This window comes from Falco punctatus (assembly GCF_963210335.1).
Source record: "Falco punctatus genome assembly, chromosome: Z".
Lineage (NCBI taxonomy): Eukaryota > Metazoa > Chordata > Aves > Falconiformes > Falconidae > Falco > Falco punctatus.
The window spans coordinates 14,274,251-14,291,321 of NC_137586.1; the positions used below are offsets into that span (position 1 = coordinate 14,274,251).

Genomic DNA, 17,071 nt, shown 5'->3' on the forward strand with positions numbered 1-17,071 from the left:
GGGCACTTTATGTGCAGTTATTTTTGCTTCTTTTGCAACAAAACCCATCATTATAAAATAGCAGAGGATTCTATGTCTTTCTGAAATCAAGCCATTTAGAAGTTTTTCGCAAATATAATATATATATATACACAGGAATATGTATTTATATGCCATCACAATTAATAAGTTTTACTAAATATTAAAGACATTCAGACACAGCATTTCAGAGGAAAAGGTTTCATTACCACTAATTTGGTGGATTCAAGAAGAAATCTAACTGAAATAATAAAACCAGATTGCTATTTTTCTGTCATTAAAACAAACGAAAAAATCTCAGAAGATTCTTCATAGTAAACATAATGAACCCTGTGTTTACAGAACATTTTCTTCACTTGAAAAACTTCAGAGAAAAACTGACCAGTAATCTATTCAAACAGATGATGTGACAATCAGGTTTATGGACTGTTTCTAAAATTTTACATTCATTGTATTATAAACACGTAAGTATTTTAAAACGTAAGATTTTAAAAAGATCAGAATCAAGTACATTTCTTAACTTGTGTAAAAGCTCCTGAAAGAGGGACGAAGGAAGGTCTAACAAGGTTATCCGTTTTTATCTCACCTTCTGATCCCTAGATATCAACCTCTCTTTCTTGTACGTTGTGTAACAAAAAAACGATTAAAATTTCCTAGAATAACAGCTCTCCACTCATATTTAGCCTGAAGATTGCTGCTCCTACTTCAGGTCTGGAGAAGGTACTGTGTACCTGAAAGCTTTTCCAGTTATTCTCTATCCTTGTCTCCAATATAAAATATGTCTTCCACAAACCATGCCTTTTTTACCTGATCATTACTAAAATAACCCACTCATCCACCCAGCATTTTGTGTTTGTGAAATGCCTGTACACATGAAATAGAAAATGACTGAAATTTTATTTCAAACTATGAAGTCGTTATAAACAACAGCAAGAACCTATTGAGATTCCACTGGATACCATAATTAACAAAACTACTTCATTTTTAAGCAGTGCTAAAAGAGAAATTAAAACAACAAAAAAGTCTCTCACACATTCTGTTCGTTTTTTCTCACACATTCCTTCGTTTTTTCCATCTTTTGATCTTCCTGAGGACTATCTACATCCGAAATGGAGACCTGCTGGAATATAAAAAGATGCATCTGAACTTGTTAATTTTTGTACCCTCCTTCTGCTTCAATAAAGTATTATTAGCTGAAGGCAAACACAGTTTTGATTAATCAGCCACTTGAAAAAATCTGTCTCAAAAACAACCAACATTACATTGGAGGACAGGTACAGATCTTAAGGAGATGACCAAATGATTCACCTGAGTATCCTCTGTTCAAAGTCATTATTTTAAGTTTTTGTTTTAAAATTCATATCCATATATATTACCCTGACACTCTGCCAATCTTGCACCTTCTAAGTAAAGATGAAAACGCGGAACACAAATTAACTACAAAGAAAGAAACTGAAACAAATGCAGGGTTTCACACATGCCATAGATTCACTATAGTAAAATGTACTGTAGAACTGAAGACAACACATTTTCTACTCCCATTAACAGCACTGAATCTAGAGCACTGCAGGCAAGCAAACCAATGGCGTTGCAATTCACATTTAAGCACAACAGCCCTTACCCAGTTGCAAAGAAAGGAGACTTATGACCAAAGACGATGCATGAAAAAAACAAGGCTTGTTTTCAGACAGGAGCAAAATAAACATGTTTATACATTTAATTTAAAAACAAGCAAGCATGCAAACAAGTGGGAGCGTCTTTACTTAATCACCCTGTGACAACTTCAGAGACAGCACACTTTAAAGAAAAAAAAAAGGCTATTAATACAGCTTTCTAGTATAACAAAATACGCCTTAAAATATGGTCTATTAACCAGAAGACTCCCTGGGGTTTGTTGTTTGTTTGGTTTTTTTTTAATTTACATGCTTTCATTTATACGTGTGCACATATCATGTAATGGTTTGTGTTGGAATGCAGCGTCATACACCATATAGATCTAATGTGATTTTTATATATATGATTTTATACACAGACATGCACACATTCAGTTTTATAAACAATTAATCAGTTTTCAAAAGGGCTCACAGCAGATCTCACTTTACCGCTGCTGAATTACTTGTGAACTTGGTCGTCAATTTAAGCAGGGAAAAAAATTCACCACTCCTAAACACTTTAAGCCATCAATTTCTCAAGCATATTGAGGAATTCAGTATATTTTTAAAAGAGTAGTCATAATAATTTGACGCTTCTATGCAAGATGGTAACTTGCCTTTCCTCTTTGATGTTCTATAGGTTTGATTTTCACAGAGCTATTGGAGCTCTTCGGAGTTTCATATGGCTCCTCAAAAAACTCTACAAAGTAAACACAATTACTGTAAATCAGGAAACTACATGACATACAGCATCATTATGTGATTTCTGTCAACTGGTCACGTTAGTCCATTTTTTTGCCTGATGAGGAGAAAGGGCTTGAAAGATGTCTCAGCAAACAGTCTGTTATTACAAGGGATGATGCAAGCATAGAAAGAGTAAATAAATAAATAAATAGATGCATGAAAAATTTCATCTGTGCATACTCAGGTCTTGAACTTTTCAAATCAAATTTTACATTTTTGGAATGAAAGTAAATGACAGAAGAAATATGGTAATATACATTGTCTTATCTCTATAGCAAAAAGAAATTATGTAAGTAAAAAAGTTATCAGAAAGTCTTCAGAAAGCAATCATACGAAATTTATAATATAAAATGGATACAATAATTTGAACAGAACAATGAAAACTTATTTCCATTTTCTGATTAAATAAACAGAGTGGCATACAATCCTATAAATGCAAAACACTTACTGTTTTAAATGTTAGACCATAGTAAAAGGATATACCATAAAAACAAACCTTCTCCTTCTGATGTTACATCTAACACCTTTGGAACAAATGGTCTCGCTTCATTAAGAACTTCAGTCACATGAGGTACAGAATAACTCCCACGATTTACTTCCTTCTTGCCAAAATATTTTGACTTTGTAGACATCCTGGTAATTGAAATTACAAAACGTAACTAACACAGAAATAATATAAGTATCTGACTCAGTTTAAGTAAACTGTTCATCTCAAATTGCAAGCTAGTGCATAATTGTAAAATAAATACTGCTGTGATATAATCAATGTTCATATAAATTTTCTCTCACAATTTCACTTAAACCAAGATTAGTATTATTTTTTGGTATAGCTGTGACATATTAGTGACATTAATGGTACAGTCCTTCAAATAGGCTGTGCCCAGGAAAATGGAACCAACACATATATCTAACAAAACCAGAAGGCACAAACTGCACCATGACTTCAAAATCATCTGGTTAAGATTACATTTATGTCCCTCACAGAAACTTCTGCCACTGAAAAAAAACATAATCTCATCAGAGAAGACACAGAATACTAATACCAAAGATCTTTCATTTCTTTAGTGCAGCAGCAGATGAAGAGAAATATCAGAATTAACTTCAGGTTAAGTAATCTCCATCTTCAGAACTGTGTAAGATACTAACAAATAAAATATTTACTGCCTTTTCCATCTATTTTTCTGACATGCAGATTATATGAACATAACTAGATTACAGATCCAGGGCAATGTTGTGAACTCTCAACACAACGAAAACGACACTAAAGAGAGTGGAAGTTACCTGAATTCTTTGAGACAATCATGATATCAATTACATCCAAACTCTAGATTCCACTTCCACATCACTAAGTTTATAAACAACCATGTACAATTCACTTCACATGCTACAGCTACATTGTCTTCTACCCAGTGATATGTCTGCTGATGGAGAATATTTGATATGCTTCATGCAGCTGTAAACAGTATGCACAAGTTTGATTTTGCACTCAAAATTAAACACATACATAACACAGAGTAACAGAACACTTCAAACTGACATGCTGCTTACCTAAGGAATTATGACCAACTAGATTTCTTAGGTTAAAAAAAAAATAATAAAAAATTACCCCAAACCAGTTTCACAAAGATCATCATAGGCTTGTACACTCTGGACATCAGGAGGAAGACTGGCCACTGTGGAAGAGCCTTCATCCATACTACTGTCTTTCTCTGTCCTAGACTGGGCTTCTGACAGAGATGCAAGTTCTTTCAGATATTGATTATCCGGACTCTATTAATAATAATGATAATAATAATGATAATGAAAAATCACTAGTTAAAAAAGATACCTGTTTAAAAAAACCCCCAATGATTTCATCTAGTATTTTTATGGTTAACTTCATATTCTTTGTTATAGAGCTGAAAAATTCTGTATTTACAGTTGCCTGTGGAATCTGAGTTTTCCCTTTTTGTATTAAGTGAAGCAAATGTCCTCTGAATTATCCAAAGGAAACATAAGACAGATTTGTCAACATCAATTGAGCATCAACTGTCAAAGACACTATGTGACAATATAGTCTATACAAAGATACACAGTAAGATTTGGCCTTAATCATACACAAAACAAACCTCTGAAATTACCACTGAAGACAGTGTAAGAGGTAAAAGCCATACATAATCATGCAGTTAGATGGATGTACAAAATTTGGGCAGTAAGTTGAAAGTAAAATACAGGTGGGACTTGTCAGGAATCAGAAAATACAAACGAAAGCCAAGACAACATCTGTTTTGATCTGGGAGAAAACCTCAAAGAAAACCCACAACCCCCTCCCCTGAAAGCCTTTCATGTAGACTTAATTAAATGTCTTTTTTTAGTGATCCAGCTGTCCCTAAATATAAAACAAAGCAATATTAATCAGGTTCTTCTGGCAAATCTCTTTTTATATTAGCATACTCTCTAACTCTGTGTAATAGTGCTAGATAGAAATTCAAAATTCACTTTTCATCAATCGTTAACCAGTTAAACACTCCAGTCAGACTATGTATGCACTGTCCTGAAAGACAAATGAATCCAATTCAAGTCTCCCCAGAGAAACTATTTCTTTTTGTCTTGTTTTTCCATACTCTATCTCCACTACTAGGTTTCTTCAAAGATGATGTCTAAAACTAACCACAGCATACAAACTTGTAGAAATTTTCTCAAGTAATGTGGCATTAGGACTTCCAAAGTGAACTTTCGTGTCCAATCAAAGTTTTCCTACAGACAGAATTCCAGTACTCCTGGAATGCTTCTCTTTTCCTAGCAATCCTTAAAGAAAAGACTAGTAATCAGTATTCCAGGTTTTACTGAGAACAGCACTATGAGGTAAAAGACATGATTTTCTTTACTGGCATAATTAACTCATACAATTCATTGACACCCCCATCCTCTTTCTTACCTTACATTTTATGCTCTGTGCTTGAGATTCGTCTCTGTATAACTGTTCTAACAGCCACAAAGAAGTAAGGACAGCAGCTGATGAGGTTTTCACATGTATCACTGGAAAAATCTCTTCTAAGGAATCTTGTTCATTGGAACCAAAAAGCTGTCTTTTATCAGACCATCTGATCATCCACTCAAGCAATTTTGCAATATTGCTCAACTTACCTATCAATTCTATAGCTAATTCTTCTCCCAGTGCAATACCAACTGTATCAACAGGTTTGTAAATGTATTTAGAAGTTGCCTGAGTTTGCAGGCTAGAAAAAGTATGGTTAGGAAAGGTCTGGCTTGCTGGTGCAACAGTGACTCCTTGATTGTCACTCTGAGTTCTGTAAATTGACTTGTGTTTTAAACCAAATAATCCTTCATTAAGTCCTTCATTGATTAGGTCACACATAGAAGGTTTTGTTGTCTGCACAATGGCTGGATTTTCCAAAATATTTTGGTTTTCATTATTGACAGACACTGTTTCAGGATCACAAGATGCCAGGGTGACAGTATAGCAAGACCCTGCTCTAAACACACTTTGGCTTCTAGTTTTGCCTTGTCGACGCTTTAGTGTTGTATGAACATCAAAAAAGAGAGAGTTTAATTCATGCTCTCGAAGAAGTCCAGAATAGCTAGTAAGAAATGGAATTCCAAGGTCACTGTACTTTATCAAGTCTCTCTCAAGAATATAACTCAAAAAGAGCTCTAAAAAAATAACATATTCATCATCATCACGTTCAAATTCCCATGCACCAACAACAGGCAAATTACATGGATTATGCATCTCTTTTCCAAATACTTTGTCTTTATGTTTTGTTTTCCAGTTAAGAGCTTTTATCTTGTGTGTGGTATTTTTGCTGCCTATTTCCCCTTGTCTTTGATGTTCATCATCCCTTGAAGACAACAAACATAAGTACAGTTAACACCAAAATCCATTTAAAGAACAATTATATGAAAAAATTATAAATGCAACATGGTGAGAGGACAAGGGGTAATGGTTTTAAACTGAATGAGGGTAGATTTAGATTACAGATTAGGAGGAAAGTCTTTACTGTGAGGGTGGTGAGACACTGGCACAGGTTGCCCAGAGAAGCTGTGGATGCCCCATCCCTGGCAGTGTCCAAGGCCAGGCTGGATGGGGCTTTGAGCAGCCTGGTCTGGTGGAAGGTGTCCCTGTCCATGGCAGGGGTTTGGAACTGTATCACCTTTAAGGTTCCTTCCAACCCAAATCATTCTATGACTCTTTATCTATTGTTAAAAATGGGAAACTAACAAACCCCAAAGTTACATCAATACAATGTTAACGTGACAAATTAATCAAATGCAAAATCCATAGTTTTTACATAGACAGCAACTCAGAAGTATCCTATATGAATGTAGTCATAACTGATTATTTACACTTCAATAACATATTAGTCACATAATAACTGATAAAACATTGGTATTTGGTATTTCTAAGATTTGATAAATTTGTAATTCCTCATTTGATAAATGTAATTCCTCCTCATTTGACAACTATCCTGTTTGGTGAAAAGATCACTTGAACATTAGCAGACAACTTTTTTCTTTTTCTTTTTTTCATGGAAAGCTTTTTCCTGTAATTTTTTCATACCTCTGGAGTGAAGGTGTTTGACCTCTCGTTTCTTCAAACAAAGCATCAGAAAGCGTATCTGCTGTGTCAGCATCACTATATACCTGTGGATTCCCAAGATCAGTGAGTGTGCTTCTGCTTAGACTAGTGCCTAATGAGAATCTGTCATAACAGTGTTCCTCATCATCTGCTGTTCCCTCTTCTGCTGGCTCCCAAATATTAGTTTCTATAGGGCCTATGTTCCTTATTACACGTCTCAAGGCCTTCATTCTCACTTTTTCAGCAGTCTCCATAACAACAGACATCATTTCTTCACCTTCAGGACCTATCGAAAGAAACCCAAAAGATTTTAAATGCGAACTTCTCAGTTTTCAACTATTCTCTCAAATTGAGACATGAATAAACTTCGAATCATCCTAAAATATAGCCATTTAGAAATACAGAGAGAAACTGCGATGAAGTGAAGAAACACCACCAACCTGGAAGTCATGATACTCTGTTACTGGTATAAATGTATCAGAAAGAAAATATAAAATTTGCCACAAAACTCTGTCAAAAGTTATTTAACTGAAACCTATACTAATCGCTTTACATGCAGTATGAAAGACGGCATTGTCACAAGTTAGCACGTTGGGTAAAAACAAAGTTCGTTTAATATTTCCTGAAGAAGGATGCACATTACCTTTAATAATACTGTGTCTGAGTCGCTGCTGAAGTCCATGATATTTATCTCTTAGCGGAACTCTTACATCTTCAGGATTAGGAAATGCTTTTACAAAAATCTCTGCCACCTGCACAAAATAAAGTTATCTTTTCAAGTAGCTAACATGCATGTAACATGTATACTTTCCAACAGAACTTGCACCACCAGAAAGTCTGCCTAGTAGGGTTTACAAGGAGAAGGAATATTTGCGATTATCTCTACTGTTTTTTGTTCTAGTTTTAATGCCTTTTACCTTTTTCATTGGTGGTAATTCTCCAAGCAGACTCAAAATTACATCTTGAACTAATTCTTCAACATTCATGAACCTGCAGAAAGGAAGCATTCGACAAGCCCACTCCACTGCCTTCAGACAATGCTCAACTGTAGAGGCATCGTGTTCATTCTTCTTCAGATCCTAAAAAAACCACTTTGCTATAGAAACATTAATCGATATGAACGATATATTTCAGCCAAATTATTCACACATTGCAAATTGTAATGATGCTTCCCTAGTAACAAAAAGTAAGTATCTCTTAACTGCCAAACAGAGAAGTATACGATGCCAGGAGACAGATCAGGGTTGTGATGGGCCGTAACTTATAACAACAACAACAACATTAAAAAAAAAAGACCAGCTTAGGAAATAATTGCATTAACACTCTGCTGAAGAGTCTGTGTGCAGTCATTTAGAGTAAAACTTAAAAGATTTCACTAACTGGCTGTAACTAGGTGAAGCAAATTAATTTTGCTGTGACTTAAGGTGATCAAAAAGTCTTTCTTGGGAACAAGACATTTAAGCCAGCCTAGAGGCTTTTAGGATGGACCAGAGTATTTTGAAACAGTCAATGGTTTCTATCTCATTTGTCACTGTCACGCAAAGCACAGAAAAATCAAAACATTCTACTATTTTAAACAGAGCCATCCTGTTTATTTGAAGCTTGGTATTTCTGGTGAAGAGGAATTTTGGACTTGTTTTTAAAAGGAAGCAACCTTTGCTAAGGACAGGTGAGTTGCTAGGATAGATAGGACAAAAATCAACATCTGTATTGTTACAGAATGCATGACAAGTAACATACTATTAGTTTCTTTTTCTTCCTTGCCCTCTGACATCAATTGGTGAGGATTTAAGTAGAACACCATGATTAAATTTTAGTTATTTTTCATTATTCTTTCTTAAAAACATGTGTATTTAATGCACACACACAAAAATATATTTGGTGCACTAAATATACATTGGTTAGGTAACACCTATAATATCTTTATCTGATTGGAAAAAAAAAAAGTAAATACTTAGGTAGACAACAAGCGTAGAAACTATTGCTCTTCTGGCAGTATCTCTTCAATTATCTCAGTTAAATACCAAGCAAAAGCTCAACATAAATACTATTAGCAAGATGTAGTTCACATGGACAGCCCTATTCTGTAGCATCCGGTACTTACTGCACATTATAGCACTGTGCTAATTTTGTCCTATTAAGCAAGTAACAGTTCTCACAGCAATACACAGCAGGCCTTTAGAATTCTTCTTACAGTTTTATGCAGTTAAAATGTATCTTCACTATATCAGTAATATAATTACCTTATGACTAATATTTTCCCTTGCAGTTTGGTACCGCCTACAGTTGTCAGATAATCTTTCACGAACATGAAACATCCAACATAATGCGCATAGCTCTCTGAACCAACCTAAAACACAAACATGCAACATGGAGAGATTCTATTTAATATAAATTAAATAGAATGCCTTGAGATTTTTAGCTAGAAAAAATGAATTAACATTATGGTAACAGTGGTTAAAGGAAAAAATTACTCATTCTTGAGTTTTCAACAGTGTTCTACAGCTAGAGCTCTTTTAGCCCCACTTAGTGTTTACATTCTTTAACATCTGACAGATCCGTAACACACACAACAACCCAGCACAGCAACTTTCAGATTAAGAGTTTCGATCGTGGAAAAGGTGGAAAGGGGACGTGTTTATGCACACACAGCAGTATACTATTTCAAGCTAATAAGAGTTTCTTTGTATCTGTGGATTCTCATATGTGTTCTTTTCTCCAGCTCTATATTTTTGTGTTTTATTTCATACAGACCTAAAATTTTACAGGTAATATCATCAAACTGACAGTTTCCAGAAGATGTAGATCCACAGATAACAGTGCGCAAACTGGAGTAACGAAGCAAATTCTCTGGGAATGGACTCAGTGAAGGAAGAGATCCTTTCATTCGAATCTACAGATAATAGAGATAAAAAATCAAAACGGAAATAAAAATCAGTTAAAAGTTTCATATGTATCACTACTAAATGTACAGCCTCACAGTTATTACCAGAATACTGCCAAGATCAGCAAAATTCTCTTAAGCTTGCTTTCCATTTTCTTCAAACCAGTATTCTGAAAATTCATGAAAAGGAGTATGTTTGATAAGCTAAAAATGCTTTTGTTTACATGGTACTTATGATACTCATGATTACCATGAAATACAAGAGCAACAAAACATAAGAACAAGTAAGATCCCAATTAAGAAACCAGTTTAATCCAACATAGTCCACGTGGCTGTCAACCAAGGCAGACTATTTTTCTTTCCTGTTTCAGTTGGTATTTCTGATCACCTCCCATGCCAGCATTAAGCATGTGACCATGCAATGAGCAAAGAGAAGGCAGTATTTGTCAGTCAGACCAGTTCCTGATCTGGACCACTGCATGACTGCTGGTGCAGGGGGGTTGAAGGAAGGCACCATCACCCCCCTGCCCTTCTGTAGCAAGTCAACCTTCTTTAAGTGGCTGTGTAACAATGACCTAAAAAAAGCCTGAGTTTACACAAAATATATTAATTACTATATTCATAGCTTGGTTCTGTGCAAACAAAATGCATGAGTAGAACGAGATCTTGAAAGTCCTGTGCTCTGTGCACTAAGATGACCACTTTACCTGAAGTGAGCATCACATTCTGGGTTACATGTTCAACCCAAAGTGATCTGGAACACAGTTCTGGTTAACAGCTATAGCTCCCATTCGAAACCAGCTTGTTTCTTTCAAGTGAAGAAAGAAATGAGTTTGTATGTTATTAAGCGGGGACAGAAAGACACATGGAAGAAGACACTTTATGAAGTGGAACCCTATGTCTTTAAGTTTCGGTTTCTAAAAAGAACAGAACACACAGTGTAAACCTAGAAGATGACATTTAAAAAATCCATCTGACATCAAAGTCCAGATGAAAGTAAATGCTTCTGCAATGCAACTGTGACTTTGTCAGTAACACTTACAACTGGTAATCAAGTTACAAAAAAATAAGTTAAATGCTTACTTTTTGCATAACTTTTCTTGCCCTCTTCAGTTGTGCAATATACCACTGTGCTGCAGGGCAGGAAAAACGAGCAGCCCCGAAGAGCAAAATAATTCGCTGAAGAACTCCTGACACTTTCTGACGACTTTCTCTCTCCATTTTTAAAAGAATGTCGTTGCAGTCTTCCTGAAAAATGCAAATTCCAAGACAAAAAGAAGTCCCGAAATTAGAAAGGACATATAAAATAAGGAATCTAACCTAAATGTTGTTTCTGCTCCTAAGAATAATTCCCTTCTTCTTTAGAGCTTAGATCCTTTATAGAAAAAACAGAGGCACACATACTTTCTTATCATAATGATGCTACTTAAGTAGAGCTTACGAACTTAAGAATGGACATGGAAAAAACAGACAGAAAAGTGAGCTGAAATGAAACCAGAGTAAAGATCATCATTATTTCATAAATACATTCAAACAAGGATCCAAGAAACTTCCATCATGCACACTTACTTCACTGAGGTAAGCTGGCTGAGGACAGTATAATGGTGGTGCTGGAAGATAAAGCCCATCTGGAACTAAACCATACAATTTTCTACTAAGATCCTTGGCAGAATACATCAAAAGCTGAAATGGTTCTGAGAGAATATCAGTATCTGTCATAACAGCTGCTTTCAGTAGCTCCTGTATTGAACTATAAAGAACATGTGCATCTTCCTCTTCAATGGGATCTATATAACATTAAACAGAAACCAATAAAACAATTGACTCAATACAAGGCCTTTGTTCTGAAATTATGAGACTCCGCTCTCAGAATCTGCATTAGTCTATTACAATCTACACAATCTGTACTTGCTTTAAGAATTCTCTCATTGCAAAATAGTATTAAGTATCATTAAGGGGAAAGCTATTGCCTTTCTAGATTGAGAACTGAACTTTTCAGCCATGCATTTGCTTGGCATAACATTCTGGCAAATCATTCTCATAAGGCAGTATAATCTAGTTATACTGTTGATAATGACTATAAAAACTGTTCTATAAGTGAGCATGATGATCAAGGAAAATGTATTTGTTTGAGCTCTTTTACATATTATTGCATTTTTTCCTCAAGTCCTAGAAGTAGCAGGGCCTTTAACATACATCAGTTGGTTCCTGAAATTCACATAGTATTGTACTGATCTACTTCCATTTCTATTCCTCCTACTTGTCTTGAAATATGTGTGCCAGATCTTTACACTACCTATCACACTTACAGATTGTTATACGCAGCGTGCATATGTGTGTACGTCTGTTTGAAATAAAATCCTTGTAAATGAGTACAAAAGAGCAATTTACACAATGTTTGGGATATGGCTTAGATAAAAGATTAATTAACATCCACCTACTGACAGAAACCTGAAATGTGGTTTCTAAACACATAAAAAGAGGCTGAGGCACAGAGATTGTGCCAGTAAACTTTCTGTAAAATGTAAACAAGGACAGGATCTAGCCAACTGGGGGAACTTCAGCAGTGAAGTATTTAATTATGAAATAAAGCGCCTGTATATGCACATACAAAGGAGCACAGAGGCAAAAGCAGGTGGGGGAACCTGAGTAATACCTAGAAAGTGCATTTAAAGGTAGCTTAAAACCAGACGAAAGATGAAATCGCCACTTGACAGGAGGGAGAATCAAGCTTCAGCAGCCACACTCCTCGGGCTGAGTGAGTTAACATTCAGGCTCTCTCTCGCGAGTCCAAGAGACTTGGATCATGTCCATAAATGGCTCATCTCCACAGGCCCAGAGATATGCAACAGCAAATTATGTACTCAGAGAAATGAACGCCCTTGTCCAGGCTTTTCCCAGGAGAGCCACTAGCCCCAGTGTCCACATCGAAACTCATCAAGATGAGCCAATGGGAGCACCTCTCCAGTACGTTTTGGCTTGATAAGGGTTACTGTCAAGAAGGATAGGACATCCTGTAAGATGCAGAGGAAAAGCTTTCTGGGATTGCGCGAGGCTCATTACGTCATCTTTCAGAAAGAAACCAAAGGTATGGCATGGAGCTGTGGCAGCCTCACCTTCATCAGGCCCTGTCAGCATGTTTATTTTCCTGGGTGAGGGACTCTGTATTGCGTGTGCCTGTACCAGCAAGTGGAGGAGGACCACAGGCTAGAAAGCCTGTGTGTCTGGGGTGCCAGCAACTGCAGAGACTGAAGTTCAGTCAAATCAAGTGCCAGCAACTGGAGTGGCACAATGGGTTAAGAAGTGCCCATGTATCCACAGTGCCAGCAACCGGAGGAAGTGAGGGAGGCTACGTATGTGAACATGTGAGTGCTAGCAAGTATCAAGTCAGACAAGTGCCCTGGGAGCTAGGGGTGTGTGCACCTCTCGCTTGAAAGGGTGAAACCACTGGAGCTGAAAGTGGCTGGAGGGACCAGTGAAGATGTGGCACACTGCTGGAGAGACAACTGTATCTCTCTAAGGGCAAGACAAGGTGATCTGGATACTGTAGGGACCAAGAGAGTCATGACCACCTGCAAGAAAGACAGTGTACACACAGGTATGTGTGTCTCTAAGGATAAGGGCACCTGGAAAGGCTGAGAATCCCAGACCAGCCAGCTACTGGATAAACTGTATTTTTAAGGCCAGCTACTGTGAGATGCATAGGTAGTGCGTGCATAGGGGGAAGAGGGTATCTATAAGTGGGTTTCTACCAGAAAAGGGAGTTGGGCTGGGGGTTCGGGGACTCATATATGCAGATGCCAGCAACCTGGGAGACTCAATTACTGGGGCTAAGCCCAGCTACCGAAGGTATCTACATTTTACATATATGCATCTATATGCAGACCTTCATCCTGATCAGCAAAAGAGGGAAATGGGATGGGATTGCTGGTGCTGTTTGTGTGAGTGCTGAGTATATGCATAGGTGTTGATCGGTCTGGCCAACTGTACACAGGTGTTGTGTATGTGTGTTTGTGTATGCGGCTATATATTCTCAAGCCTTGCTCGCTGTTGGAACTAGGAGCATGGAGCTGTCAGGCTATGAGAAAACACTCCCTTACCCTTAACAGAAAGGAAACGCAAAAATTAAACACCATCATGTAACAAATGTTAAGTATGATGATACTGTCCATACTGTTAACACATTCGCATTTGCTTCAGGATATTTTTGTTTTGTTTTGCTTGAATGAAGCTTCAGTTTTCTTCCAAACTGAAATTATCATCAAATATCATCAACTAAGATTTTGGCTGATATGCACAAAGACAACAAGACTGATAATACAGTCCATTTTTAGAATGATCAAAGCCAAAGCCAAACCCCTATAAAATTAAAGTATTTGAATACAATATAACAGTAATGCACATGCTGGAGAAGATGAGGTAATTGTTTCTTTTTAAGTACATAACAGTGTGTAACACAGAATATGCAGTAAAATAACAGAAAAATAAGCATAATTATTTATAATTTTATGTACCTGTAAACTGCTTGTATTTATTACATCCTGATGTTTCAGAAGTAACTGGCTGTCCTAACAAAGACTGTAACTTTTCGGGAAAAGTCTGCATTGGTGATAAGTTTAATGGCAGGTGACACTCTGTGTTTTTCAGTCTGAAAGAGTAATAAGAAACTGTTCATTAATAACAAAGTAAAACCCACAGATAATCTATTGAAGCTCTGTTAAATGAATACCTAACCAAAATAATTAATCTAAGCATGTTGGGTCCTACATCTACTAGGAGGCTGGGAACACGAATTTTTGAGGCTAAGGATATGCCTTCTTATAATGAACTTCATGCAAATAACATCAGTAATAAAATACAGTATACTAATTCCAAGCTCAAATTTACCTTGACAATTCATCAGAATTCTGACAATACATCTGGTAGGCCATACCAATTGAAACAGACAGTTTCCAGTTCCCAAGTCTGCGTGTTAACCACACAGCCTCTGGAATGAGTCCACCAATAAAGAACAAATCAAGAGCATATCCAGCTGTCCACACAAATGAAAGGTTCTGGTCCCGGACAGCTCTGGCAACCAAACAGTGTTGCAGTGGAATAATGCGAGCAGATAAGCCTGTGACAAAAAAACCCAATTTAAATAAATATGCATGCTATCAGATTAATAATCTAGAACTCACACATTCACACTGCTTTTGGATTAATTTCAGTGTACAACTGCTCTTTATTAGAGGCACGCTATGGGGTTTAACTGCAGCAGACAGATGCAGCTCGTGCTATGATACCACAGCAACGTCAGAGTAGACTATTTTTCTGCTTAATGATGTGTGACATGCAAGCATGGGCAAAATGTGGGTTATTCGTACTTTAAAGATTTAATCACACTCATGGAACGTTTGCAAGTATGCGACATATGCTTAGGATATTGTAGAGGATACACCTGAGATAAATGGGTATTCTTAGAGTTTTCCTAGGGTACCCATGTTGTGTTGTACTCACTGTGTACTCACTTCTCAAAGAAAGAATACGTTACTTTAAGGGAGTGTATCAAGACAAATTGAAGATATGTTTAGTATCTTCTTGTTTCTTAGGGTTTAGATTTGTTTTCCGAGGTTTTACTTCCTGGTTTTCATGGAGAGGTGCTGATCAACATTACCTCTAAGGACTTAATTGCTTCTCTTGCAGTTTCTGTTTACTGTTGAGGCAACAGCATTCTTTACGGAAATAATCGCAGTAATCCAGTTTGTGTGATGCAACTTTTCCTAGACTGTCTCACCACATGCATGGGTATTTGACTAATGCAAGTATTAAAATAAAGGTCTTATTTTTGCTAGTTTTATCCAAAAAATTGTCCAATTAAAACATCCAAAAGACCGTAAAAAAGAAATATGTACCAGTGCATGTTATAGCACAGGAACACTAAAAATAGTCAATGCATCCATCATACAATCAACACAGAACCCTCTGGGTTGTGAGGGACCTTAAAGATCACCTGGTTCCAACCCCCCCCGGCACGGGCAGGGACACCTTCCACCAGACTAGGGCTGCTCAAAGCCCCATCCAGCCTGGCCTTGGACACTACCAGGGATGGGGAATCCACAGCTTCTCTGGGCAGCCTGTGCCAGTGTCTCACCACCCTCCTCCTCATCTCTCATGATGCCTGGAAAGATACTCTGGAATATCTCTTTCAAATCAACTCCTAAATAATCTCCTGTCACAAATTATTTTGTTACTCCCCTAACACAAAGTCTCTTAATTTCCTCCTAATCTGTAATCTAAATGTACCCTCATTCAGTTTAAAACCATTACCCCTTGTCCTCTCACTATAGGCCCTATTAAAAAGTCAGTCCACATCTTTCTTATAAGCCCCCTTTAGGTACTGGAAGGCTGCTAGAAGGTCTTCCTGGAGCCTTCTCTTCTCCAGGCTGAACAACCTCAACTCTCAGCCGTCTTCACAGGATGGGTGCTCCAGCCCCCCGATAGTCTTTGTAGCCCTCCTCTGGACCTGCTCTAACAGGTCCACGTCCTTTTCGTGCTGGGGGCTCCAGAGCTGAACACAGTACTCCGGGGGGGGTCTCACCAGAGGGCAGCACGGGGGCACAATCGCCTCCCTCATCCTGCCGGCCATGCTTCTTTTGATGCAGCCCAGGATGCAGTTGGCTTTCTGGGCTGTAAGCACATGTTGTCAGGCCACATGGAGCTTTTTTGTCTAGCAGCACCCTCAAGTCCTTCTCCTCAGGGCTGCTTTCAATCCATTCCCTGTCCAGCCTGTATTTGTGCTTGGGACTGCCCTGACCCAGGTGCGGGACCTTGCTCTTGGCCTACTTGAACTTCATGAAACTCACACAGGCCCACCTCCCAAGCCTGTCAAGCTCCCTCTGGATTGCATCCCTTCCCTCTAGCGTGTCGACCACGCCACACAGCTTGGTGTCATCAAACTTGCCGAGGGTGGACTCAGTCCCACTGTCCATGTTGCCAACAGAGATGGTGAACAGCACCAGTCCCAGTATGGACCCCTGAGGAATGCCAGTCATCACCTGTCTCCACTTGGCATTGAGCCGTCAACCACAAAACTCTCTTGAGTGCGACCACCCAGCCAATTCCTTACCCACCCGTCAAATCCATGTCTCTCCAGTTTAGAGACAAGGATGTTGTGCATGACAGTGTCAAAAGATTCGCGCAAGTCCAAGCAGA

At 37.7% G+C, this 17,071-nt stretch overlaps 1 protein-coding gene across 3 annotated transcripts in view; it reads right to left on the reverse strand.

Moving 5' to 3' along the window:
• CPLANE1 (ciliogenesis and planar polarity effector complex subunit 1) overlaps nucleotides 1–17,071 on the reverse strand; it is a 69,706-nt gene that overhangs the window by 26,118 nt on the left and 26,517 nt on the right. For all 3 annotated transcript variants that reach the window (XM_080372095.1, XM_080372094.1, XM_080372096.1), the window contains 14 exons: nucleotides 14,765–14,993; nucleotides 14,392–14,525; nucleotides 11,447–11,664; nucleotides 10,961–11,125; nucleotides 9,748–9,886; nucleotides 9,237–9,343; nucleotides 7,911–8,072; nucleotides 7,637–7,745; nucleotides 6,976–7,279; nucleotides 5,332–6,256; nucleotides 4,021–4,184; nucleotides 2,911–3,047; nucleotides 2,288–2,370; nucleotides 1,050–1,138 (listed from right to left, as the gene is read on the reverse strand). In XM_080372095.1, coding sequence (XP_080228221.1) covers nucleotides 1,050–1,138; nucleotides 2,288–2,370; nucleotides 2,911–3,047; nucleotides 4,021–4,184; nucleotides 5,332–6,256; nucleotides 6,976–7,279; nucleotides 7,637–7,745; nucleotides 7,911–8,072; nucleotides 9,237–9,343; nucleotides 9,748–9,886; nucleotides 10,961–11,125; nucleotides 11,447–11,664; nucleotides 14,392–14,525; nucleotides 14,765–14,993 — 2,965 coding nt within the window. The remainder of the gene's footprint in view (nucleotides 1–1,049; nucleotides 1,139–2,287; nucleotides 2,371–2,910; nucleotides 3,048–4,020; nucleotides 4,185–5,331; nucleotides 6,257–6,975; nucleotides 7,280–7,636; nucleotides 7,746–7,910; nucleotides 8,073–9,236; nucleotides 9,344–9,747; nucleotides 9,887–10,960; nucleotides 11,126–11,446; nucleotides 11,665–14,391; nucleotides 14,526–14,764; nucleotides 14,994–17,071) is intronic.